The sequence below is a fragment of the Aphelocoma coerulescens genome, chromosome 17 (assembly GCF_041296385.1).
Source record: "Aphelocoma coerulescens isolate FSJ_1873_10779 chromosome 17, UR_Acoe_1.0, whole genome shotgun sequence".
In the NCBI taxonomy this organism is placed as follows: domain Eukaryota; kingdom Metazoa; phylum Chordata; class Aves; order Passeriformes; family Corvidae; genus Aphelocoma; species Aphelocoma coerulescens.
In genome coordinates, this window is record NC_091030.1 from 6,381,416 (window position 1) to 6,407,028 (window position 25,613).

General features: G+C 44.0%; 1 protein-coding gene across 3 annotated transcripts in view; it reads left to right on the forward strand.

Annotated features, from left to right (window-relative positions):
• Positions 1 to 1,729: 1,729 nt before the first annotated feature.
• NUP214 (nucleoporin 214) overlaps positions 1,730 to 25,613 on the forward strand; it is a 38,856-nt gene continuing 14,972 nt past the window's right edge. The window contains exons 1-27 of one of the 3 annotated variants that reach the window (XM_069031611.1): positions 1,730 to 1,831; positions 3,280 to 3,475; positions 4,126 to 4,277; positions 4,534 to 4,738; positions 5,212 to 5,282; positions 5,678 to 5,741; positions 6,004 to 6,107; positions 6,406 to 6,512; positions 6,660 to 6,726; positions 7,247 to 7,370; positions 9,227 to 9,388; positions 10,445 to 10,898; positions 12,190 to 12,365; positions 12,880 to 12,971; positions 13,298 to 13,387; positions 13,721 to 13,870; positions 14,100 to 14,258; positions 16,421 to 16,524; positions 17,046 to 17,225; positions 17,692 to 17,777; positions 17,879 to 17,962; positions 18,285 to 18,530; positions 19,206 to 19,370; positions 19,879 to 19,987; positions 23,241 to 23,316; positions 23,980 to 24,088; positions 25,052 to 25,154. In XM_069031611.1, coding sequence (XP_068887712.1) covers positions 1,790 to 1,831; positions 3,280 to 3,475; positions 4,126 to 4,277; positions 4,534 to 4,738; positions 5,212 to 5,282; positions 5,678 to 5,741; positions 6,004 to 6,107; positions 6,406 to 6,512; positions 6,660 to 6,726; positions 7,247 to 7,370; positions 9,227 to 9,388; positions 10,445 to 10,898; positions 12,190 to 12,365; positions 12,880 to 12,971; positions 13,298 to 13,387; positions 13,721 to 13,870; positions 14,100 to 14,258; positions 16,421 to 16,524; positions 17,046 to 17,225; positions 17,692 to 17,777; positions 17,879 to 17,962; positions 18,285 to 18,530; positions 19,206 to 19,370; positions 19,879 to 19,987; positions 23,241 to 23,316; positions 23,980 to 24,088; positions 25,052 to 25,154 — 3,677 coding nt within the window. In that variant the 5' untranslated portion in view covers positions 1,730 to 1,789. Of the gene's footprint in view, positions 1,832 to 3,279; positions 3,476 to 4,125; positions 4,278 to 4,533; positions 4,739 to 5,063; positions 5,125 to 5,211; positions 5,283 to 5,677; positions 5,742 to 6,003; positions 6,108 to 6,405; positions 6,513 to 6,659; positions 6,727 to 7,246; positions 7,371 to 9,226; positions 9,389 to 10,444; positions 10,899 to 12,189; positions 12,366 to 12,879; positions 12,972 to 13,297; positions 13,388 to 13,720; positions 13,871 to 14,099; positions 14,259 to 16,420; positions 16,525 to 17,045; positions 17,226 to 17,691; positions 17,778 to 17,878; positions 17,963 to 18,284; positions 18,531 to 19,205; positions 19,371 to 19,878; positions 19,988 to 23,240; positions 23,317 to 23,979; positions 24,089 to 25,051; positions 25,155 to 25,613 lie in introns of those variants that run through there. The other 2 variants (XM_069031609.1, XM_069031612.1) reach the window with 2 other exon arrangements.

Below are 25,613 nucleotides of genomic sequence, written 5' to 3' on the forward strand. Positions count from 1 at the left end.
AGCTGGTTTCCAAGTCTGTTAATATAAACCCTTAAACAGATCCTGGAGATAGGTTTGGACTGTTTTGATCTGATCTTTATCTGTAATAACTGACTGAAAGCCATGGAATTTGTGTGGTGAAATGCAGAGGCCACCTCCTGAAAGCTGGCGCTTTTTTCTGACTTACTGAAAAAGAGCAGGTGCCAGTGCTTATTTTAAGGAATAACTTATTTATTGAGAGCAGACACTTGCAATGCTTCTCTTAAAGGAGGGGTTTTTTTTTATTCTCTCTGCTCTTGAAGCAATTGCCCAAGGTTCTTGTCTGATGTGAACTATCAAAAGGGGAGACCAGGTTTCCTGGGGAATGACTGGGTGCACTTTTTCCATGTGTTTCTCAAAAGGACAGAATTTCCCTGAGATCACAGCCCCATGTCTGCTTTCTGCTGCCTGGTAGCCTCTGGGAATGCACCTGCTTTTCTTGGCTGTGTGTGTTGAAGCTTCAGTTAGAAAATAGGAAAGCATGTTACACAAGGGAAACTTGGATGTGGTTTGCCACAGTTCAGGTCACTGCCCAAAGCCATCACTACTTGTCTCTGTGAAAATCCTTTTCCTTTTTGGTCCTGGAAAAGAGCTGGAAACAGCCCTTCTCAAAGTGTCCCCGTAGGAGTCTGAGTGGGAGCTGAACCCCTCAAAACTTGAGGAGCAAGTGAAGAAATCGACAACCTGGTGTGATCAAGTCCCCACACACTGCTTTCCTGTGGTCCTGGAGCACAATAAGGCTATTCCAGCTCACAGCGTTTCTGTGTTTCCAGCTCAGCCACCCAACACTGGAGCTGTACAGGGGCTGAGCCAGAGCATCCCTGCGCTCCCACTGCAGCCCATGCCAAGGGAGCAGGATTTTACCTGAGGGAAAGGCACAAAACTGTCAGGGGAGGGTTAGGTTGGAATTAGGAAAAGATTCTTCCCCCAGAGGGTGGTGGGCACTGCCCAGGCTCTCCAGGAAATGGGCACGGCCGCCAGGCTGCCAGAGCTCCAGGAGTGTTTGGACAATGCTCTCAGGGCCATGGTGGGATTGCTGGGGCGCCCGTGCAGGGCCAGGAGTTGGATCTAATGATCCTCGAGCGTCCCTTCCGAGTTTCCCTGATTCCTTAGACCTGAAGCAACACTGCGTCTCCGATACGGGAAAAACATCAAAGCCCCTCACCAAGGGCTGGTGGCCGGGTTGGAGCAGCCGCCTGCCAGGCTCCACCATGGCTTGGCAGGGACAGCCAGAGCCCATCGCCGGTGCCAGCGGGGGCTGTCCCGTGCGGGGCTGCTCCAGCGGGCCGAGTCCCCTCCGGACGGAGCAGGGCACGGGCGTCCTGCGGCTTCCAGCGCCTCAGAACGTGTGGGGAAATCTGGGTGAACGCACACAGCCTTAAGCTGCGCCAGGGGAGGTTCAGGTTGGACACTGGGAGGAATTTCTTCACAGAAAGGGTGATTAGACGTTGGAACGGGCTGCCCAGGGAGGTGGAGGAGTCACCGTCCCTGGAGGTGTTCAAGGAGCGACTGGACGTGGCACTCAGTGCTTTGGGCTGGGTGACAAGGTGGTGTTCGGCCAGAGATGGGACTCCATGATTTCAGAGATATTTTGCAACCTAACTGATTCTGCGCAAAAAGGGTTTATTAAGCACAGCTGTTGTGGGGGAGGACCCGGTGGGAGGACCCGGAGCACCGAGAGCCGCGGCCAGAGCGGCCCCGCCGGAAGCGGAAGCAGCGCGGGACTTTCCCGGCGGGGCGCGGGCGGCGGGACCGCGGCCGCGGGGCCGCCATGGGGGACGACATGGACGTGATCCCCGAGCGGGAGATGAAGGTGAGGCACGGGGAGAGCGGGGGGTGTGAGGGGCAGCCCACCGGGGGGAAGGGTTTGACAGGCTGTTTGACCCGGGCCGGGGGGCCTTGGCTTGGAGCCGGAGGGGAACGGGGCTTGGAGAAGGTTCGGCCTGGGCTGCGAGAGGTGGTGGGTTCTGGGGGAGGCTTGGTTGGGACCGTGGGGCTGACAAACTGGGGGGGTCGTGGCGGGGCTTTTTCAGACCTCCTTGCAGTGTTTGTGAAACAGAATCCCAGGATGGGTCAGGCTGGAAGGGACCACAGTGGGTCATCTGGTCAAGCTTCCCTGCTCGGGCCGGGTCGACCCAGAGCACAGGGCACAGGATTGCGTCCCGAAGGGTCTGGAATATCTCCAGTGAGGGACACTCCACACCCTTTCTGGGCAATCTTGAGAACTTTCCAATACTTGAGGACTTTCTAGCATAGTGTTTTACAAGCCTGTGGGGTGGAAAAGGGAAGGCTGGCATGGCCTTGATGTAGAGGGGTGTTTAATGCCTGGGGAAGGAATCACAGCATGTTTTGTGTTGGAATTAACCGTAAAGCTCATCTCGTTCCAACCCCTGCCACGGGCAGGGACACCTTCCACCAGACCAGATTGCTCCAAGCCTCATCCAGTCTGGCCTCGAGCAGTTTCAGGGATGAGGGAGAGTTGTAGGAACCTTGTTTTGGAAGAAGAGTGATGCGTTTCTAAACCTCCTGTCAGCATGCCTTGTCCTGGGAGTCTCCTGATTTGGGGAGCAGCATGTGTGGCTGTGGGGCAGTGTGAGCTGGAGTCTTGCTGTGTGGTGCCAGCCTGTCCTGTGTCACTCAGTGTTACTGTGAGGCTGAGTAGAAAGGGACACCGGGGAACAGATTCGTGGAGCAATTGTGGTCTTTGTGCAGCTGCTTTCTGCTCTCAGAAACAGGGTAGTTGGGCTGTTTGTTTTGCAGAAGTATCCTAGTTCCTATATCCTCCTCAGATTGCAGGAATGTACTTATTAGTGGCAGTAATTTGGGAATAACTCAGGTGCTTGATTGGAGTTACTGGCATAATCAAGTATGTTAGCAAGTGTACCTTGTAGCAACAAGATCTGTTCAGTGCTGTTCCATCTTTTCTTTATTCCCTTCTCTTTTCCTCTGTGTCCCTTGGCTGGTTCTGGTGTGCTCCTGAGAAGGTCAGGTGTCCCAGGCAGATTCAGCTCCTGCAGATATTACAAACACGGGCACTGGGTACAAGAGAGATTTAACCAATGGTAAAAAAATGTGGTGTGATCTCAGTCTTTCATAGATGAGCCAGAAAATGTGATGGAGTGGCCAGAGACTGCCTCGAGGTGTGGCAGGGATTTGCAGCTCTCATGGAGAGGCTTCTGCACTTGCTGTCTTAGAGAAGCCAAAGTAAACTGTTCCTCTTGGGCAGCATGTGAACAGCTCCTTCCCAACTGTCTCAAACAGGATTTTCAGTTCAGAGCACTGAAGAAGGTTCGCATCTTTGATGCTCCTGATGATCTTCCCAAAGAGCGCTCCAGCCTCCTCGCAGTGTCCAACAAATATGGGCTGGTCTTTGCTGGTGGAGGGACCAGCCTGCAGATCTTCCACACCAGGGATCTTCTCATGCAGAAACAGCTGGGAGAAGATCCCAATAAAATTGGTAAGACACACTTAAATCTCATGGTTTTGACAGAGACAGGTTTATATGGAATTTATGACATGGAGTTTTTGGCTCCTGATACATGTTACAGCCTTTGTCATTCTCTGTCAGGCATTTGGATTGCCACAGTTTCTTGTGTGGGAAGGCAGGAGCATAATTGGTAGCCATTCTTTGCTGGGTTGGTAGCCATTCTTTGAGCTCTGAGCCTGTTCATGTGTCAGGGATGTGTGTGAGTGTAGGGGCAGAGTTCTCACACTGAGTTACCCACTCTGACTAAACAACTGTCCAGGAGAGGGGAAGCAACCCCTGTTCCACCACCTGAGTGCAAAATGGTTTTCATTCTCCTTAATAACTGTTCCACTCTGTACATACATCAATAAAGCCAAAAACCTTTCCACTTGCTATTACTCAGGTTACTGAGGAAGGAAAGTGGCATTTTCTTTTCTTCGGAATTTGGCAACTCTCAGGATTGTATTGATAGAGATGAAGGGATTTGCTTTCATTCAGTTTTTCTACATGTTACCTTTGATAGGTGCTGTTAATGGGACTGAAGATTTTTGCATAAATTTGTTGTGTTGTTTTACAAGAACAATTCTTGCTATTTAAATTTGTCCCCTTCGTTCTATCTTCCTTTCCTTTTGTGTTTTAAGAGGAGAATATTCAGAGTACTGTGGTTCCCATGAAGTTTCCTGTGCAGCACCTGGCTCTGAGCTGTGACAATCTCACCCTGTCTGTCTGTATGATGTCCAGTGAGATCAGGTCCTTCATCAGCTTTTTTGATGTCCGCACATTCCTAAATCAGGTACAGCATGTGCCAAGTGGGATTGGCTTTGGTTTGGGGTTTTTTTCCAAATACAGCAAAGGAGAGGTGTAACTGGAGTGGGATTTTCTGTCTCTATGAGGGTTATCTTGTAAAGGGGTTCAGTAAATTCAAAATCTGCTTGTTTTTATCAGTCATTAATTTATAGGCAGGTTAAAACTGCTTTGAACTATGACTTCAGGAGAGTTTGGTTTTGTGCTCCACGTTGACTGTCTCGTGTATTTGTCTTTCCTAAAAGGCAAAGCAGCAGAAACATGCTTTTGCTTGTCACAAACTGGCCAAGGACTCGGGAAGCACAGCCATGGTCAGTGACCTGAAGTGGAACCCTGCCAATCCCACCATGGTGGCCATCTGCCTGTCCGATGGCAGCATCTCTGTCCTGCAGGTCACAGACTCTGTGAAGGTCTATGCCACCCTCCCATCCTCTGCTGCTGTCACATGTGGTGAGTGGCAGCCTTGGAGGGCACTCAGAATGTTGGGCACTGAAGGACAGACACAGATTGAGAGGTGTATAAACACAGGCTGCTTGTCTCAGGAGGAGGTCTCCTAAAATTCTTCACAAAAAGGAAGGGTTTAAACTTGGTGAGACTCAGAAAATGTGTTGCAATGGAATAACTCTTTCCCAGTTGATTGCAGCAGCTGAGTCTTGTGAGTTATCAAATGTGCCCACCTGTGGTTTGCGCTGTCTCAGGCTTGACTCATTTCCAGGAAAACATGCAAATAAGCATCATCACCTGTTGGTTTTTGAGCTGTGTAGTCTTGCTTTCTCTGTGACTGGATGACTCCTTGTTTGATTCAGATTCATGATTTTTTGCAATGGAAAAAAATAGTAATTTTAATTTACTGGTCCTGTTTTTGTGGGGTGTCTCCAGTTCCTTAGTGCTAATGAAATTCTCTTTCTTTTTTTTTTGCCTAGTGTGTTGGAGCCCAAAGGGAAAACAACTGGCTGCAGGGAGGCAAAATGGCACTGTGGTACAATATCTGCCTGTAAGTGTTGGTGGTATTAAGGCCTTATGTCTTTTCAGAAGTTTGAAATAGGATATTTTGTTGGGTTTGGGTTTTGGTTGGTTTTTTTTTTTTTTTTTTTTCATTTGTTTGGTTGGTTCTTGCATCACAGACTACAGAATTTGGTTAGGTGGCACATGGTGTGAGCCATGTGATGCTGCCCAAGTGTTTCAATAATACTCAAGTGTCTTAGGCCAATATTTGGTTTAGTTTAGGGTTTGCACTGGTCACTGAAAAGTCGTAATTTCAAAGTGGCCCATGATGAGTGTTAAAACGTGGGTGAATTGCTCTAAACCAGTTCTCTGGGCTTTCTGCAAAACTTGCAACTGGCTTGTTTGTTGCTTTTTCTATGTATTTAAGAGTTGTTTTATTTGTAGAATCTGCAGGAGAAGAAAGTAATCCCTTGTCCTCCCTTTTATGATTCGGACAATCCTGTTAAAGGTACATCTTTTTATTACTTTTTAAGTTGTTTTCTCTTTAAAAATGTTTTATTCATTCTTCCCCCTGTTGTCTTTGGTTATAGCAGCTACATAGCACTGGTTATGTAGTTACAGTGTGATTTTCTGTGATTCTTAAGCTTGGTAGTTCAGGAGTTAGTTGCCATTTGTTTGTCATTTCCTTTTGTGTGCTGTGCACAGTTAAAATCAACAAGGAAGTATTATTATAAAGTGTTTCTGGCTGAGGCATTTGCTTTCTCTTTCAGTTTTGGATGTACTTTGGATTGGCACATATGTCTTTAGCATCGTGTATGCAGAGGCTGATGGGACCCTGGAAATGTCTCCACAAGTGGTCATTGCCATATTGCCTGTAAGTGCCAGCAGTCACAAAGACACAAGTGTTTGTTGCTTGTTCATTACAATGGCGAGTTGCTTTTCTTATTGACACTGACACCACTTAGAATCTGAGTTTGGTACTGCTGTAAATTGTGGGTTTGAGGTTGGGGGCATTGAGTGGAGGAAGTAGGATCCACCTGAAAATCAACGAGTAACCTGTTCTCTGCTGAGATCAAGTTATGACATTGTTGGTGTGCCCTGATGCTGTCAGATTTAAGGGAGATGGCTTGGTTTCTGCATGGGAAAATAAGTTATCAGTGTTGATCTTACAGAAAAAGGAAGAGAAGCGACCAGAGAAGTTTGTGAATTTCATGGAGCCATGCTACACGAGCTGCACTGAGAGACAGCATCATTACTTCCTCAATTTTGTTGAGGAATGGTGAGTGGCAGGAATCATGGCAAGGTCTTTCCCTTGACGTGCATGTCTGAATGGTCAGTGCTTCTCCATAGATTGTGTTCCTCCTTTTTGTAGACCTTGCAGTGGACTGTCATGTTAATTTTAACCGGTTTGTGTCCATGCCCACAGGGATCTAGTTCTGGCAGCTTCAGCAGCTTCCACAGAAGTCAGCATTCTTGCCAGGCAGGGGGATCAGGTAATATTTTTATTCCATTTATGGAATATATTTTGTGTTGCATTTGTGCAAATGTACATTTTCTTTCCCTAAGTATAACCTGTATAAGACCTGGAATATAATGAGATGATGATTTTTTTTAAGACATCCCAAAACTAAGCAGGCTTCTAAATTGTATGGAATCTTAAGATAATTCTTAGATGAGCAAGTGGTGTGTGTTGTGAACCAAGTACCAGAAGTCTATTCGTGATGATTCACTTGGCAGTCTCAAAATTTGGTCAAACTCTCTATAACAAAGTGATTGATGTGAGGTCATCAGTTGAAGTTAAGCATTAGAAATGTCTGACCTCTGATGTGCAATTATACATGAGAAGTCACACACAAATCTGTGAAGGACCCTGATCTTTCTGGCATTTGTTAATCTGACAGATGTAAGTAGATACTCTCTAGCTGGTGTTTCAGCTGTTGTAGGCTGGAGTGCTGAAGAAGGCTGGTCACAGGAAAGGAGCAGTCAATGTAATAATAATATTACTTTTTGCAGAATTGGGAATTGTGGGTTTTGGAGGACTCCAGCAGAGCAGAACTTCCTGTGACAGATAAAAGTGATGACACTCTGCCCGTTGGTGTTGCTGTAGATTACACCAGTAACATGCCCATCATGATCAGTAAGTCTTGTTAGTCTTTCTTGTGGAATAGTCCAAAAATCTCAATACATTTGATATTTTTGAGGGGCAGCCTTGTGCTCAGAGTTCTGGGAGATCATTCTGGAAGGGAGACCAACACACCTCCTGCTGTTTTTATACCAAACCCATAGCACATGGCTTTACTTCTGTGTGAAGATTCAGTGGCAAAGTGTTAAATACAGTTCTTTCCTGGAGCTTTCAGCATGCTGGGGTATGACACCAACAGACATGGCAAACAAAGCTCCTGAGTTACATCTGTGTTCCCCAGAACTGAGATTACAGTGAGTTTAAAGGAGTCATGTTCTAACACTGGGGATTTCAGGCTGCTTGTGAGGTGTTCTTTATTCTTGTCACTTATGTCCTTTTGCAGAACTGTTTTGTATCAAGTACATTTACATGGATCTAAAGGAAAAGTGGGTTGATTTCAAAGCCAGAAACAGCAAAGATCGCTGAGGTGAATGTGTAGGTTTTCATTCTGCATTAAAGCACAGGGTCTTTACTGCCTAAACCCTGCTGTGCTCTACATCTACTCAGCTGCATTATTGCTGTACCTTCTGTGCTGCCTGAAGGCTCTTCAAAGTACCTTGTCAAAGTCTGAAGCTACATCTGAGCTATTGTGTTGTATCTTAGTGAATTCTATGAATTCTTCCTTGAAGCCCAGAGACAGATTGAAATAGAGATGCCTTCAGGCAGGGTGGAAGGTACTGCAGTCAGGAGTTCCTTAGGGGCACAGGAGGGTGCCAGTTAACTGAGAACTTCACCTGAAAGAAAACCTACAGTAGGGAATTGAGGTCAAACTTTGTACTTGAATGCCAAATTGAATTTGAAGCCTTTTCTCTGTTAATCTATACAGTTACTGGATTAAGAAATCTGTCAGGACAGATTTTTTTTAAGCCTGTGTTGTGCTGCCTCAGAGTTTTTAGAAAGGTTTTTTGGAGAAGCTTTTTGCTAACACTTTCTCTGTGTTCTGACACGAGTTTGGCTGCCCATTAATTGGCTTTGCAGTTCACAGCAAGTGTAGGTTGCAGAGAAACCTCATTTGTCCTGGAGCTTTTTCCCATGTGGAAACTGCCCTTCCCTAGCATGCTCTTCCTGAAGAACCAATAGTAAAGAAACATGGCTATCCACTGCACTGCCTGACAAACAAAGCACCATGATTATAGCAGATTTTTCCTGCACTCTAGGTGTGTTGGTTTGGGGTTTTTTGTTTAATTAAGCACACCTTGACAGAATTTTTTTTAGAAATACAGAGTGTTCTGGGGCCTTTAACTGTGCTGAGAATTTTTGTACTGAAGCAGACTCACAAAGCAGCTGCATAAAACACAAGTACTTTGTATCAGTGGTTCAGATCACAAGAATATTTGTTTGATGTTGGCTTTCTTTAAAGTTAAAAAGCTTCCTATGTAGCAATTCCATTTTGTAGTTTATGCACATGAATGTTAATGAGGTGGCAGGGCCCGATGGAATGTGAGGATTGCTGAAAGGAATTGAAGGAGGGAGCAGAGTATCAGTGAGGAAAAAGGACTGCTTCAAAAATCTGAAAAAGCTTGGCACAGGAATTCATGGGTGAAAGTTGGGCTTTGTCATTCAGGAGATGACATTCGATTGTCAAAATAACCCTTTTATGAAACATGAAGTCAGGAACAGAAAGGAATACAAAAGGCAAGAGAGAGAGCTGAGCATTGACAGAGAAGCAAGGGAACAAAGATGCAAATGAAGGCAAGAAGGGAGAAATGAAAGTAATGTTGTGTGAAGAAAGTCACATGAAGGTGGCAATTCCAGCAGGAACAGAAATAGGAAGCTTTGACTGCAGGACTTATATGTGTGGTCTCTGGCAGGTGATGAGAAGATCCTTGCTCCAGCTCCAGTTCTGATCCTGCTCTCTACGGATGGTGTGCTCTGCCCGTTTTACATGATCAACCAAAACCCAGGGGTCAGGTCACTTATTGTGACCCCAGAGCCTCTGCAGTTGGTCGGGGAGAGAGTTCCAAAGTCAGCAGGTAAGTGCTCCAGTGGGTTAGGGAACACTTGGATCTTTGTCATACTGATCTGTCAGTTCAGTAGTCAGACACACGTGTCACAGAAAACATATTTTTTCTTTATAATGATAATGGAGAGCACTTCTTGGGTATTTTGAGCTCCCAGGACTGTTCTCTGTCTTTTGTGCATCAGTGTGAAATTATCTAGTCCTGTGCATGAAATCACAGAATCATTTAGTTTGGAAAAGACCTCTAAGATCATTGAGTCCAGCCTTTAAACCTGTTTGTTTGTGGGATCTCAAGCACTTTGCAGGCTGTGCATTTAGACTTTCCTGTGCAATCAGCCTTTGGAGAATAGGGCCAAAGCAGTTTTAGGAGGCTCTTTGCCCAGCTTTGTGCATGGCCTGCACACTTCAGAGAGGTGATGGTTTTCCTCCATAGTTTTGCCACAGGAGGTCATGATATGAGCTAAGGTGTTTGGCTGCAGCAAAATCCTATTTAAACAAAATCCTATTTAAGGCTTTCCTCAGCACTGTGAAAATTGTGTTAGCAGATGAAGAGGAGTAGTTTTGTTTCAGTTATAGATGTGTTGCCCTGTGTAGTGTGATGTAGGCAGGTAAGATGATTTTGCTTGTTTTTGTGCATGTAGGAATAATTGTAAATGCACCATTTTCTTCCCTGTGCCCAAATTTGCTTCTCCTTCCCCAGCCAGAATGCTGTTGTTTGGCAGCCTGATTCCCTGCAGTGCTGGCTAACTTGTGTGCCAACTGCCTATTTTATGTGAGATGGCAGGAACCCCATCAAAATCAATGGAGGAAGGTGAAGCCCTTTCACAGGAAACTGCAGACAACATTAACCTGGACAGATTGTTGTACTGATCGTGACTTTGTACAGTTTCTGTATCACTTGCTGGGTTCAGGGACTGCAAGCCCAGCTCTGCCATCTCTCTTCCTCACTGTCCAGTGAGAGAAGCAGTGCTGAGCTGTCCCCATCAAATAGATTTGGCCTTGCAATACCTTCTGCCATTAGTCAGTGCAGCCAAATGAGCGTCCTCCTTTCCCATTTGTCTTTCTGCAGGAAGTACTGCCACAAGTCCAACCACTCCTCCAACTTCTCTAAAGCCTGACACAGTACCGGGTGTTGCTCCCACTGTGCCCACCTCAAGTCAGCCTCCAGCAGGGAGTGGAGCAGCTGTTTTTTCTTTCATGCCTTCAGCTGCAAAGACTCCTGGCTCCACAGGCAGTGATCCTCCATCGTATTCCTTTGCCACCGATGCCTCCAAGCAAGCCCAGACTCCTGCTCTGACTGGAGCAGCAACATTCTCCTTCTCCTCTGCTTCTTCCAAGGCATCCATGACTCCTGCATCTGTAGGCACCACAACAGCTACTGCCACCTCCTTTCCTTTTGGGTCCATGAACTTTAAACCAGCTGCAGACAGCTCGTCTGGGCCATCGCTCTCCACAGCACCTGCTGCACAGAAATCATCTTTTGCACCTTCAGCTTCTTCAGTCAAAGTGAACCTCAGTGAGAAGTAAATAGATTCAGTAGTGAATGCAGGGGCTGGATATTTGTGAAATTGCTGCAGGTGTGGATAATGTATGGTAGTTCTGAAGATGGTCTCTGGCTTTTTGCCCTGACAACTGTTCCCCATGTTCCCAGGAAAGCACTGAGGAAACCCCTCTTTATCCAAGACTGTCTTGGCTGTGAAGACCCTCAGTGCTTCCCATGCCAGAGGTTATGTTCATGGGCATGGTACTAGTCAAGGGACAGTGCCAAAAATTTAGACTGATAAGTTGCCAGAGACTTAGGGGTTTTTTTTTATCTTTGTTTCATAGGCATCAAATGGTGATTCTTTGCTTTGGTTTGATGCAAATCATGGCTAAAGACTGCTGGGAAATCCCTTCCATCTGGGACTGGTTTAGTGGGGTGATGACAGCACAAGTTTCTCTCTTGAGGGTTCCTTACCCCCAGCTTGAGAGGAAGCTGGAGTCACAGCTGATGGATTGCTTTGCCACTCTGTGTTCAGCAGAGAAGGTGCCAGACCTTTTGGTTCTGTTCTTAAATGGACACTTGCTTACTGAGCACAGGATCTGGAATCTTCAAAGCTTGTTCACACCAACTGAAAAAAACTAATATTGATTAGAAACTATGCAAAATGGGTTGGAGTGAGTGTTCTCAGATCTCATATATTCACTCTTCCCTCCAACTCCCGAGACTTGCTCTCTATTTTTAGAAAAAGTGGTTTAAAACACAGAGCTGTGGTAATTGGAGCTCCTTTTTAAGGAGAAGAACTTTCATGTAAATGCATCATAAGAAATTTCTGATGGTTCACATGATTATTTTTTAATTAGAAAAATCTTTACTACACCAGGATCTGATGGGAGCTCTTAAGGCTTTTTATATTTTGTGTATAAAGCAAATGATACGCCAGTGAATTGGCTGAATATTTAAATTGGCTGCCTCGAGGAGCTGAGTTTGCAAATGAATAGAAATTCATATTTTCTTGCAGAATTTCTGTTTGAGCCTTACTCTGAGGATGATACTGAAGGGCAGCTCAGATTTTCTGTAGTTGGAACAAAATGACGAGGTGCATTTGAAGCAGGGTAGTACTTTTTGCTGACACTTACCTTTTGCTCCTGGCTGGATCTAAGATGGAAGTCTTCGTGGTTCCATGTATTCAGAAATTATCCTGAATGGCTCCTTCCCACTATCTCCAGAAGCTACACTCATGATTTTTGTATCTGGAGCTTGAGTTGTTGCTGATCCCAGGGGATGCTCATTCATTCATTCATTCAGTCATTCTTTTATTCATTCTGTTGCAGGTTCAGTGCTGTAGACACCTCTTCTCCCACGAGCAGCAGTGGGCAATGCACTTCCACAATGTTTTCCTTCTCAACCAGTTCCAAAACTGCACCTGGAAGTTCTCTGAGCCAGTCCACGCCCATCGCAGCCCCTCCTACCACACCACTGAAGACTTCATCTCCTGTGCCTGCCACAGGTAGGAGTCTGATCCTAATTGTTGGGAGTAATGCATTATAAAAAATGTTCTAAAAGTTGTAGGACACAGTGAGCTTCATTTGGCTTCTTTCTTGCTTTTCCTGCTGTAGAAGCCCTCCTGATTGGCACACCATCGTGATGTGAATCACTTACTCTTCAAACTGAGTGTTTTTTCCATTTGTGCTCTTTATTCCTCAGAGAACCATATGTGAAATAATTATATTCAGCTGCTTAAGTTCCCCCAGAAGTTCTGGCATTTTCAGTGCTCTGGTAATGAATGTTTCTGGGCAGTCACACAAATCAGTGCCTTACCTTCCATCTGCATTGACTAGAGTTCAAAGTAGTCACAGAGAAGTTGGATGGAAGTGAAAAGGCATCTGAGGAAGGTGTGTTCTTGTATTGAGGCCCATAGCACTCCTGCTATGATTTGATAGTGGTGATTGTTTCTGATCCCAGCCTGTTTTCTCAAGCTTTGTATAAGTTCATAAATTACTGTTGTTCTTACTAAATTCCAGTAGCACGTCCTGCTCAAAATACTCCTTCAGCTTCGTTGGTACAGAAGACACCCAAAATCACCCCCTCAGCAGCAAAGCCAAGCTCTACTCAGGTAACAGGACTTGACTGGGTTCTTTGGAGGATGAATATTGTGCATGACCCACAATTTGCTTAGAATTCCTTGGACGGAACTGGTGTTCTTAGGTCAAAGAATTAGCTAACTTTTGACTTTGAAATAGTAGCAAATCTGTGGTTCTGAGCCAATGTTCTCTGCATGTCTTTAGAGAGCTGTATTTTGACCTATGTTGTTATAATCAATGTCTGGTGTCTGAATGGACTTTCTAACATCAGGCCTTTTTTGATATTTTAAGTTCCCTGTTGCAATGGATAGATCATTCATATTGGTTTTGGCTTTGTCGTTTTTTTTTTTCTCCCCAGGGCAAATCAGCACTCCCCAGCACGGCTTTAGAGAAACAGACCCACCAGTGGAAGGAGTCAGACCCTGTCATAGCAGGAATCAGGGAGGAGGTGAGATTTTCAAGCAGTTTTCTTCATAATGCCACACAGACACTTCAGCTGTGTTCTGATGGTGTCTGTAAGTAGTTTAGGAATCAGAATGGAAATTTTTCCTAAGATAATCGGCCTGGTTTGTAGTTGCTATTTGTGTGTCCTGTTCAGTCATCCTCAGTCACTGTGCTGAGAAGATGGAGTATTCTTTCCTGTTAATGTTCAAGAAGAATTTCCTGCTTTGGCTGCAGAGTGGCCGGTGTTTATGGTGTAATTGAGGCATGATCCAAGAGCTGTGACATTTGTTCCAAACCCTCTGTGTTTTCAGTGGCTGCCCTTTCTTTGGCTTTGCAGATTGCACATTTTCAAAAGGAGATGGAGGAGCTGAAGGCCCGGACTTCCAAAGCCTGTTTCCAAGTTGGAACTCCAGAGGAAATGAAGATGTTGCGAACTGAGTCAGACGATCTTCACACCTTCCTCTTGGAAATTAAAGAAACAACAGAGGTGAGCAGAATATCTTCTGTGAACCAGCAGTGACTCTTCCTCACCTGATGTTCCTCCTTAACCTCCTACAGCTGAACTGTAGATGGACCACTGGACTCTGCTGCCTTAATGCAGGGGTGGCATTTGTCTGGGTGCTTTCAGGCACATGCTTGCAGAAGCCCTTGTGCTAGGGATGGCAATGGAAAATGTTACTTTGAACTTGTCCCATCTGTTCTATTTCTCTTTGCAGTCACTTCATGGAGATATCAGTATTCTGAAGACAACCTTGCTGGAGGGATTTGCAGGGGTAGAAGAGGCTAAAGAACAGAACGAACAGAATCGTAGCTTGGGGTATTTACACTTGCTCTATAAGAAACCTTTGGATCCCAAGAGTGAAGCACAGCTTCAGGTATGAATCATGTCAGCCAACTTCTGATAGAGAGTTTTAAATAAAATAAAACTTAGGCTTGTGTGTGCAAGTGCCCAGCATTGTTGTTCTGCCCTAAGTATTTGCTGTTTCAGCATAGTCCAGTAAATGTGTGGTGAGCTTTGTTTTCCATGGGTTTGCAAGAGGTGCTGAAAATCCTCTCCTGAAGCTCCTCTCTGTTGTTGCCGTTTGCAGTGATGATTCAAAACTCCTTCTGAGGGGATGTAGTTCACCTGTGATCCAAGTCTATTCTAATCTTAGAATGTGCCTCTTGACATCCTGTTCCTTCTCAGCCTGTAGTGTTTGCTCAGGGATTTCAGTTCAAAGAATGTTGGGTTTTTTTTCTACACTCTGTAGAAGAGTTCTTGGAATTATTTTTATCTTCAGCAAGTGCCTTATGGAACAATTTGATGATTTATTATGACTTACAGAATTGTGTGGTTAATTTCATGGATGGTGGAGCATAAAGCTTAATGATATTTTAAAAGCTGGGACACAAAGGAAAATAACCTGCAGTACATAAGGAGGCTTTCAAAGACAAGAAAGAAAGAAAGTAGGGGTGAAGCACTTTTTATTACAGCTCTGGTGATGAGGGCTGTTCAACCCTAAGCAAAATAGAGTGAATGTGCCTTTACAAATGATACTTGGTCTTTTATACACTGGTAAGTTCCCCTCAGGAGGTTTGACTGGCAGGCTGAAGGCATAATTAGATGTCATCTTTGTGGCAGTAGGTATCAAGACCATGCATGCAGTTATTAGAATTCAGCTGACACAAAGTGATTTCTTTTAGGTCTGATCTCTAATCTTCACCTGGATTCTGTTGATTGATTCACAGTCTTAATTGCATGCCTGCTTTGATGTCCAGCATGTCTCTGTGACATTTAAAGCTTGTGCTTGTGACTTCAGAGAGATGATAATCTTGGAAGTATGTGTTTCACTGCATAGAGGAAGGACCATGAGGAAAGAATAACACAGTGGGAGAGAAGTGGAAGTGGATTGGAATGAAAGGAGAGAACTTTTGGTTCAACTTTGTGAAAGTTTGCTTTGAGAAAGCTCTGTCCTGACTCTTAAATTTTTCTCAGTCTCCATCATCCCCATTCTCTTGGGTGAGAAAAGCTCCCTTAGTCAGCTTCGTGTCTTAGTTTTCAATGAAGTTTTCAAGACCCTGAGACTTTTCTGATGTGCAGCTGTATAGTTTTGGTATCCAGAGAGTTGCTGCTGTATAGGTGCTGGAGAGAGGAAACCTGGGCTTGGCAGTGTTTAAGCCCACAGCAGGACTGGATGTGCTTTCAGGTTAGGGATGTCTCAGTAGAATTTTATGCTGTATCATGAAAGCATTTGCAGTGGAATTCTTCCCAAGCTGTGTTCCTTGCCTGCTTTATTGTGTTTAGGTTAACATTGTGTTGAGATGAGCTGAAACCAACTGCAGTTTCCATTTTCATTTTACAAGGTTGGAGTTCAAGCCATGCCATGCCAGGCAGGAGGGATCACAGGAATGAGACTGAGCTCTGGGTTTGTTTAGGGAGCAGGGCTTGCTGGCTTAGCTGCTGCAGTTGTGCAACTGTGTGGTCATGGATAAGTCACTTTATTCTCTGTCCTTGCTTTTAATTTATTTTCCTACCTATAAAAGTCAAATTCATTCCTTGCCTTAATGTGGGAGGTGTGAGCATTTGTGAGTGCTTTCATGAATCACAGTCTGTGAATGCAAATATTCTAGAGTCGTGTGAGTAGCCTGCAAAGCTTTGATCACTTACAACATTGAAACTTCTAACAATTATAAGATGGGAGCAAATGACTCATGTTCTGGAAGTGGCATTTGAAATAAGGATTGTTTTGTATAATGCCTGATGTTTGTAAAATCCTTTTTGTGAAGACCTGGCAGTGTTTTGCAAATATTGTGGACAGTATTATTTTTAGTTGAGAGCTGAGGTAAAAAGTCCAGGCCAAAGCCTGTGTGTACCCCATTGATTGTTACATAAATTTTCACCATGCTGAGTTCTGTTGTGCTGGTAAAACTTTCCAGGCAGAAATACGGGCAAGTGCTCTATGGCTTGGACTGAATGAGCCCAAAGATTCTTCATCTTCTTCAACTGAAACTGAGATTTCTGAAGCGAATTAAAAACTCACTTTATTTTGTATGGCAGGAAATCCAGCGCTTGCACCAGTACGTGAAGTTTGCTGTTCAGGACGTGAATGACGTCCTGGATTTGGAGTGGGATCGGCACCTGGAACAGAAGAGAAAGCAGAAGTAAGTAATTGAAACTGGAGTACAGAACTACTGCAAAGAACACATCAGTGAATTGGGAATTAGTCTGTAATCAACAAAGACCTTTTCCTGTTTAACAGTACAATCCTTTTTGAGGGATCTGGGAGTAATTCTTGGCTCAGACACCTAATGGGAGCCATAGGTTCAAACTCTCTGGCTTCATACATGTTACAAGCTTGTTGTGTCTCCGTGTACAGTGCAAATAGTGCTTATAGAAAAAAACTGTAAGCTTTGTAGAAATTCATTGATGGCAGCTAATGAAACTTCCCTAGCAGATTTGCTTCCTTGAAGCAAATGAGCTAAATGAATAAACTGGCAGCATATTCAAAGGAGAAGTATATATTTGAGATGAACCGAACTGCTTTGGTGTTCAAACCATACCACGTTTGACCTCCTCGAGTTTCAGTAGCCAGAACCACTAAACCACTGGTGTTTGCTTGCCTGCCTGTGACCCAGATGCACAGAATGGTCCTTATCCCTGTCTCTTGATCTGATCTCTGCAGGCGTCTGATAGTCCCTGAGCGAGAGACTTTGTTCAACGCCCTGGCAAATAACCGGGAAATTATCAACCAGCAGAGGAAGAGACTGAACCACCTGGTGAACAGCCTGCAGCAGCTCCGCCTCTACAACCAGACATCTCAGTGGAGTGTTCCCAGTGATACATCTCTAAACAGTGCTCAGAGGTATGTGAAACATGAATTCCTCCTTCTCTCTTGCCCCCAGCAATGTACGAGGGTGCATCCTCCAGAGAATGATGTTTTGTGGTCATGCTGTGGGAGGACAGGATGTTCTAAAAATTATACTAAACCGTGCCCAGGTAATATAGAAGCTCATTGGTTGTGTTCTGGGACACACTGTTTGATGCTTAGCCAAAATTTCCCCTAAAAGTTAAAGGGTTTTATATTAAATGGGATAATAGAGCCTCCAGGCTGAGATACTGCTGGTTGTCTGTCTGACTTCAGAGGAAGAAGTGAATGGCCCTTGAAGTTTCCAAAATAGTTAAAAGATGCATCACACAGTATCTAGAGGAGCAAATTGCTCTTCCAGATATGCCAGTGGTTCTAGTGGCTACTTTGGCCCGATTTTGTTCCTGCTTTGGTTGGTTTCTTTCTGCTGATGATGTTTTTTCACTGCTCTGCCTTGTCCCAGTTTTGACAGTGACCTTGAAAGCCTGCGCAATGATTTGATGAAAACTACTTTGAAATCACAGGCCAAACCTCTGCCCAAAGCACCTGGTAATTTATTCTTTTGTCCTGGCATTCACACCATAAATGTGAATTACCTTTTTTTGACTTGCAGTTTGATTATAGACTAATAACTCTCTTCTGTTTTCCAGCTAAGTTATCCCCAGTGAAGCAGGCACAGTTGAGGAATTTTCTAGCCAAGAGGAAAACTCCACCAATTAGGTCTACAGCTCCAGGTAAACCTTTAGTGACCATAGAAGTCTGAAATGCTTTCCAGGAGGGTTACTTACCTGCTGTGGGACTGAGACCTGAAATTAGCTTTTGAGTTCTCAATTCCTACTTCTCCTTTCCTGTTCCCCCGTCTGCTCTCAGGAGGACTTGCCTTTAGCTGCTGTCTGGTTGAAGGCTGCCTTTCCAGGCAGTTAAGAAGTCAAATCCTATCAATGCAGGAGTAAAACAAGCCAATAGGCAACCATCCTAAAATAGGGTGCATTTGTCATGGCTGTTACACTGGATGGTTCCCTAACTTAATACTGAATTTTGTTTTTGATGTTGCAGCAAGTTTGTCCCGATCTGCCTTCTTGTCCACGAGATATTATGAAGATTTGGATGAAGTCAGCTCAACATCCTCAGTTTCCCAGTCACTGGAGAATGATGATTCACAAGCAGTGGATCAGGAAGAAGAGGCAGCCCCAGTCCAAGTCCCTCGTCATGCTCCTGTGGTCCGAACTCCCTCAATCCAGCCTGGCTTGATGGCTCAGCCTCCGTCCTTTGGGAAACAGCACCTCTCCCTGGGTACTTTGTGTGAGTTGTGTTTGCAGTATCTCTTCTCACTGTGGTCTTGTGGGTAGCTTTAACCACTGTATCCATTGCCAATACTTCAGGCCCTGGAGGAATGAGATTGCAGGATACAGATTTTGCCAAGTTCTCAGGAGCAGTAACAGAGTGGCTTTGTAACCTCATGGGCTTGAGCTAAAAGCACTAGAATGCCTTGACTCACTGATTGTGTTTTTGTGATAGCCTGGTTCTTTCAGATTGCAGTGACCTAAAATATTGCCCAAAGACTAAGAAACTGGAGTACTACTGCATTTGGTTGATGTGGCCAAGGTTAGGAGTTCTGAGCCCAGCAAGTCTCAGTAAGAACTGCATTTGCATACACTCAGTTTTCCTTGTGCAACAGAGGTTTCTTTAATCTCTGCAGCCAGAGAGAAAAATAAGGTGTCAGCAGAAGTGTCTGTAACAGCAAGCTGAAAGTCCTCTAATGCACTGAAATGACATCTATTGAGACTTAGTAAATTCCTTGGGATATACCAAAACTGCCAGGGACAGATTGTGTTGATTGTTTGAATGGCCTGTGCATTAGTCCTGTCAGACTGAAGCTGTGTACTTAGAGGAACTGCAGTTCAGCAAAGGCTTTCAAAGGCTCCCTGTTTTGTAGAGAAACAGTCAACTAATACTTTTGTTAATTTGTTTCTTTAGTGCCTACATCTTCAAACAGAATCATCCCACAAGGGGCAGACAGTACCATGCTTGCAACAAAGACTGTGAAACACGGGGCCCCTGCTCCCACTGTCACTGTTCCAGCACCACAAGCAGCTGCTGCTGCAGCTCTGCAGAGGCAGATGGCTGCTAACCAGTCCCCAGGTAAAAGGAGGGCTAATTGCCCAAGTGACCTCTGAGCAGCTGAATGTGGCTTTCACAGGGATTTAGTGCTCTCAGAGGGAGGAGATCATCAAACAAAATGTGGTGCACATCTGTAGTTGTTGCACTTCTGAGCTATCCAGTGTTCTTTTGTCTTCCTTTTTCCTGTAAGCTGCCACTACAAAATACCTGAGAAACTCCCATTTCTGTTAACTGAAGATGTTACAATGTAGGTAAGAGAGTTCATAAGAATAATTACATTTGGTCAGCAATCAACAAAAAATGTACCAACTATATATAGATTATATAACTATATAGATTGCTGCCCACTTTTCTTGTCCTTAATGAAGTTCCACATGTTTCAGGCCAGGTACACTATATATGTTCTAGAATCTTGGCTGGATCTTTTTGGAATTATTCAGGCCATATTGAATGAAATGAAATGCTTAATACAGAGTTTCTCTTTACATCTTTTTTTTTTTTCTCCTCTGTTTTTTTCTGTTCCTTAAAGCTGTGAGCACTTCCTTGACTGAATCAACTCTGAAAAACGTTCCTCAGGTGGTGAATGTTCGAGAACTCAAGTCTGGTGCATTGACTCCAGCAGTCTCTGCAGTGATAGGGTGAGTGCTGCCCATCTTTCTGGTGGGCTTTGGTAGCATTTGCACTGGAGCACATCTGCCAGTGGGGAGCAGTAGCAGTGCTTTACTGAGTGTGGCTGTGTAAGACCTAAAGTGCGTGCATTTACAGAAGAGTATTGGGTTTGTGGATTTAAAGAAAGAAAGCTCTTTCCAGGTCATTTAAGGGTTTGCTAATGTCTTGTCCTGAACAAATGATGAGACCAGTATTAACCTCCTTCTCCATTTGTCTGTGAAATGCATTTATGTGCATCCTCTCCTTTTGGGCTTCAGTGGTTTTACTGCTAATACAAAATTTGGACCTGATATCTCTCCAATCACTCCCTCTGTTCTGCCTCTTTCAGTGAGGGAAGTGCAGCTCTCTGTCACTGAGTGTGGTCTGTGACTTTAGGCTGTCCAGATGTTTTCCTTCTACTTTGTCATCCTTTGCAGAGAAAACCTTCTCTGGAGTTACACCTCTTCTGTCTGTTACCAGATTCACCCCCTGAGGGAGGGAGAACTGTGCTCTTGCTTTTCTGGAAACTTGTCTCAAATGTTTTGACATCAGAATTTTGACTGAAGGGTTGGGTGTCACTAGGGGTCAGTCACTTTGGAACACTACCAAGCTGCAAGGCTCTTCCTCATGAGTAAACTATGAATGTTGACTTCTGGTATTTAACCTTGAATTTGTTACCATTTCTTAAGAATTAGCTCTAACACTTGGTATCCCTACTCTGCATCCTGCAGACAACAGCCAGCTCAGCTCATTCCAGGCATTTCTGTCTTATCACCAGGCTCTGTCACCAGCCTAGGACTAGGCCTTTTCCCTGCTGTTGTAATGACCTTGAAACTGTCTTTTCATGAAGTTCCTGCTGTTGCTTAAGACCAGGGCAGTGCATGGCCAGTTCTGGGCTGGGGAGGCAAGGGCACTGCTGAAAAGTTTGTGCAAAGTTGGGCTTTTACTGCATGAAGAGGGATAAATTCACCGTGTAGCTCTGATTATAAGTTCATATGGAGTTGGAAATGCTTTATCCATATAACTGTGAGCTGTTCATGCAGCTCCTGGAACAACTACTGTTGTTGCATCACAACTGCCTTTCACACATTTGTGTGTACTCTTCACTGTCAAAGAAAAAAGGTGAAATTCCTTTGATGCAGCTTTTTAAAAAGGGAGCAGTCTCACAGTAGTGCTACTCAACTGCTCACCTTGACATGTACTTCATGGTTTCTTTTGCATTTTAATTGTGTAACAATTGTGCACGTTTTGCTATTTTATTTCTTCTTAAAAGTGATAAACTGGGATGGGGAGGGGAATTGCTACATCTTTTGAAAGTCAAATTTGCAGACAGCTCTACGTGGGAATTTTTTGGCTAAAAGTAGTCTTGTGACCAGGAAGAGTTTTCTACCCTCAGTTTCATCAGAACTATGATGAAAAAAGTAGAAAGTACTGGCTGTGCATGGAGAAGGTTGTGAGTGAGCAATATGTAATGAGATTGGTTTTCACTTGAACTGTAGTTAAAGACCTGTCTTACTTTCAAGTAGTTTTAGACTGGCAGTATTCATTGATCTCTCTAATTTATAGAGCACCAGCTAGCTTGATATCTTGGAGGCTTTCTAGAGCCTTACTTTATAGCTGACTTCATAAAAATGTACTTTCTAAAAATTCTACCCAAATGAACCATGCTTGCCAGTCAGATTCAGCACTAAAATGAAGAGCATTCACCCAGCAAAGTTAATTCACCAGTTTTTGCTACTTCAGACATCCTGGCTCCCTTTTGCTGCCACAGCACTCTTCGGTTGTTAAGCAGGAATGATTTTTCAGTTGTTACCAGTTGTTCAATGGCCTGTGACTTGGGTGTGTTGGTGGTCCCAGTCTACCAACTAATACATAGGATTTTTTTTTTCACTGAACAACTGAAGTCAAACCCAGCATTTTCACAGCACTGTCAAGTGATGTTGAGAACAAGTCCCACCCTCTTATGAATTTCACACACTTTTTGTTGTTTTCTTCTTTGTTCAGTATAAACTTGAAATCTACAGCAGCACCATCCCAACACCAACTTTTTACAGTGTTGATCTTGAAGTTTTCATTGTTTGCTGTACTTCTGCTTTGGGCAGAGGGCAAATCCAGGCCATGCAATGTAGAGAGGGAGTACTCCTTGCTGGAAGGAAGGAAGGACTTTCTAGTAAAGCAAAGCTGTTTAAGGCACAAAACCTTATGCAAGACCAAATGGCCATGCAAAATTTTGCATGTATGTATCCTCTTCCTTTGGAATATGGTAGACAATTGTTGTGAATTGGCCTGCAGTTGGCCAAACAGCAAATGCAGTTTGGGAATCCTCATGCTTTAGCAGGCAGACAACTTTGGATGCCCAAATTTGCTCACAGTCTGGGATTTGCAGCCTCAGCCAGAGATTGTTATTGCCTTAGGGAACTTCTGTGTCAAGATGGAGAGCACCTGCCTGGGTAAGAAAGTTGGGCTTTGCCACCAGGAGAACGCAATCACGGTTGAATTTAAGCTTCTGAAATCTTCTGGTATTGTCCAGTGAAGCTTCTGAACCTGGTGGGCCACAGACTTGAGGAGATGCTAAAACTGGTTGGCTGTTCCCAAGTGGCAGTGATTTGGTGTGTTAATGCCCCACAGTGCCAAGGGCAGATGCTGCACCCCATGAGATGCTGCCATTCTGCAGCAATTGTCTGGGGGTTTTTATTTCATGGTCAAAAATACCAAACCTATAATGTAGAGTACAGGTTAATTTTATCATAGTTCCTGCCATGACTTTGGCAGTGTTTATAGTACACTTCAAAGACAGGAAATGCTCCCTCCACCCCCTCCCAGCATTGTCTCCTTACTCAGCATTTCTAAGCATTGCATGTACATGTCTGGACTCTACATTATAAAGGAAGCTGCTTAAATTTGTTATCCACTAGGCATAAAATTGTAATCCCCTTAACCTGCTGATTTTTCATCAGCTCCCTGTAAAATAGAAAGCCCTGACTCTTCAGAGACAAGAGTGTCTGGAGAAGACTTGATCGTTTAAGTCTAAAGGTTTAAACACATTTACAGACTTCCTTTGTTAAATGTGGCTGATTCATTTAAGAGGTTTATTCTCTAATCAGATTTGTTCCTTTGGAGTTGTGTGTGGAATCTTTAATAGCGGCTGTTGTTCAAGGCTTCTGGAAGCTGCGCTTTTTGAGAGGAGAGGAAATCCTCTTTCAGACTAGTTATTCATATCATTGTTTAATTTTTCTTTTTAAGATCATCTGTACCTCACTCTGCAGCCCAGGCAGTCCATCAAGTTTTGGCAACTGTTGCTACAAATCAAGCTAAACAGGTATCTTGATATAGAACCCTTTCCTTGTGAAACACTCTACCTGGGCATGCTCAGCAGATTTTGGGGGTTTAATTTTCATAGCTTGGCCTCCATTCTTGACAAACCATTTCTGTATCTGTGACCACAGCAGTGTGATGCTAGACATATCTATGTTATGTCTTGCCTTTTCTCACTTCTGGAGACGTGCAGCTTTCTAATGGCCCCAGCCTTGCAACAGTGAGGGTTGCAGCTAAGAGCAAAGGAAGCTGTATTAGGTAGATACAGCTAAATTTCACACTAAAAGAATAAAAGTGATAGGCAGTCAAGGAAGAGAGTTCTTTACTTACCCTGTTATTCTACTGAAAACATTGCTTAATGGTTGACAAGCTGCTGGGTTTTATACATGTGCTTCAAAAAAACAATGCAGCAGTCTTTGTCCTCTGGAATCATTGAGCTGCTGCCCATGGAGTCTTGCTGACCTGTTGAAAAGGTTGAGGACTGACCCTATATTTAAGTGTCAAGACATAATGAGCCCAAGATTGCAGATCTCTTCTGAGTGCTTCGACCACCTACCTCTATTTTATTCTTAAGTCACTGCATGACATTAATAATACCAATCCAATGTCAGAAGGCCCTTTGTTAATGGACAGACTGCACTGACCTGAAGTGGTGCTGTGTTTTTAGACACCTCTGACAAGCTCGATGAAGGGCCAGACTCCACCTTCCTCTGTGTGTGCACCCTCTCCTACAGCGTCCACAGCTGGTCCAACATCGTCTGGCAACAAGGTCTCAGGTAAGTTGTGTTTAGTGGAGATGGAAATAAGGCCTGGATGTCTTTTGCCACCTGTCAGGGTGCACAGTCCAGAGAATGAGGATACTGAGGAAAAAAGATTTGCCTCCACTGAGAGGTTGCTGTGCCAGTCTTAAGGGGGAGAATTTGAAAAGCGAAGGTTCAGAAGTGCAGGAGAGTTGTTTTCTGTACTCTCTGTGTTCTGTCTGTTCCTGCATCTAGAATTCAGTGACACAGTTCCTTGTTCAGAGTGGACTGAGGACTTGTAACTCTTATCAGGAAATGCTGAAAGCACATCTTCCACAAGGCTATTGCGGTTTGACAGCAAATTTTTTAAAAATTAAAACATTTTAAATGTGCTGATTTGATTTCTAGGCACACAGCATTATAGAGTACCTGAACAAGCTTGAAGTGAACTGAGTCCTGTCCAGGATCTATTGAGCATTGAGCTGTAGGACCAACTTCAGAGCCAGTTCAGACACAGTGATCAGTCTCCTAGAGCTGGGAAGTTTCTAAAGAAAGGAATGCTCAGTTTACAACTTAACAGGGAAAGAGGAAACATTAGGGGAAGGAAGCAATTGATTTTTAATGTGTATTAGATAATACTGCTTGCATTGGACATGGTTTTATAAGCCTCTTGCATAAATGTCTGAAATCCATCTCTGCTGGTCTTTTGCCTTTAATCTGTGGATATAGGTTGCCTCTTAGCCAGGGGTAAGAAGCAGTAAAAATAGCTAGGAATTATATTTGACTTGCCAAATGCTTCTTAAATTTTGGTTTATTGAAGATGGCAGCTCCTGAATTTGATAGCACTTCCTTTTCATTCGAAATTTATTAAATTACAGACTGTGTGTGCAAGCTAATCCCTCCTTTTCTGATAAATGGATGACAGCATGCCTTTTTTTTTTTTTTTATTTGTAGATATCTTTTAAAAGCATATTTATTTGTTGTTCTTGTAACTTACAGGACAAGGGACAGTAAAAACAGTTACAGCTGTTTCTTCTACTGTGACATCAGTCCAAGCAACAACTTCACAGCCTAACAAAACGTTCTCGTTTTCTTCTGCGGGGTCTGTATGAACATTAAGATTTCTTTGTAGTTGACATTAAATATGAGTATTGGCTGTTACAGCAGGTGTTGCCTACAGGCTGTGCAATACTGTAAAATGGCACCTGCAAATGTTAGACTGGGAGGGCAGGGGTTGTACCAGAGTCCTTTGAAGACCTTGTTTGTGGAAGCCTGAGTGAGGTCTGAAGGTCTGTGAGACTTTGACACAATATCATGTTGCTTTGAGATAACTAATCAAGAGTAAAGGATGGCTGGCTTGCTTTTGGGGTTTATTTACAGTGGACTGTTGGAACAAGTTCCCAGTTATGACTTGAAATATGTACTGATGGTTACACTCACTGAATACTTACTTTAATACAGCAGAACAAATTTTGTGTTTTGGCTTGAAAAGTAATCAGTTCATGAAGGTGACAAGAGGGGCCCCAAGCCATCTGGTGATATCTGTTACATAACAATAACA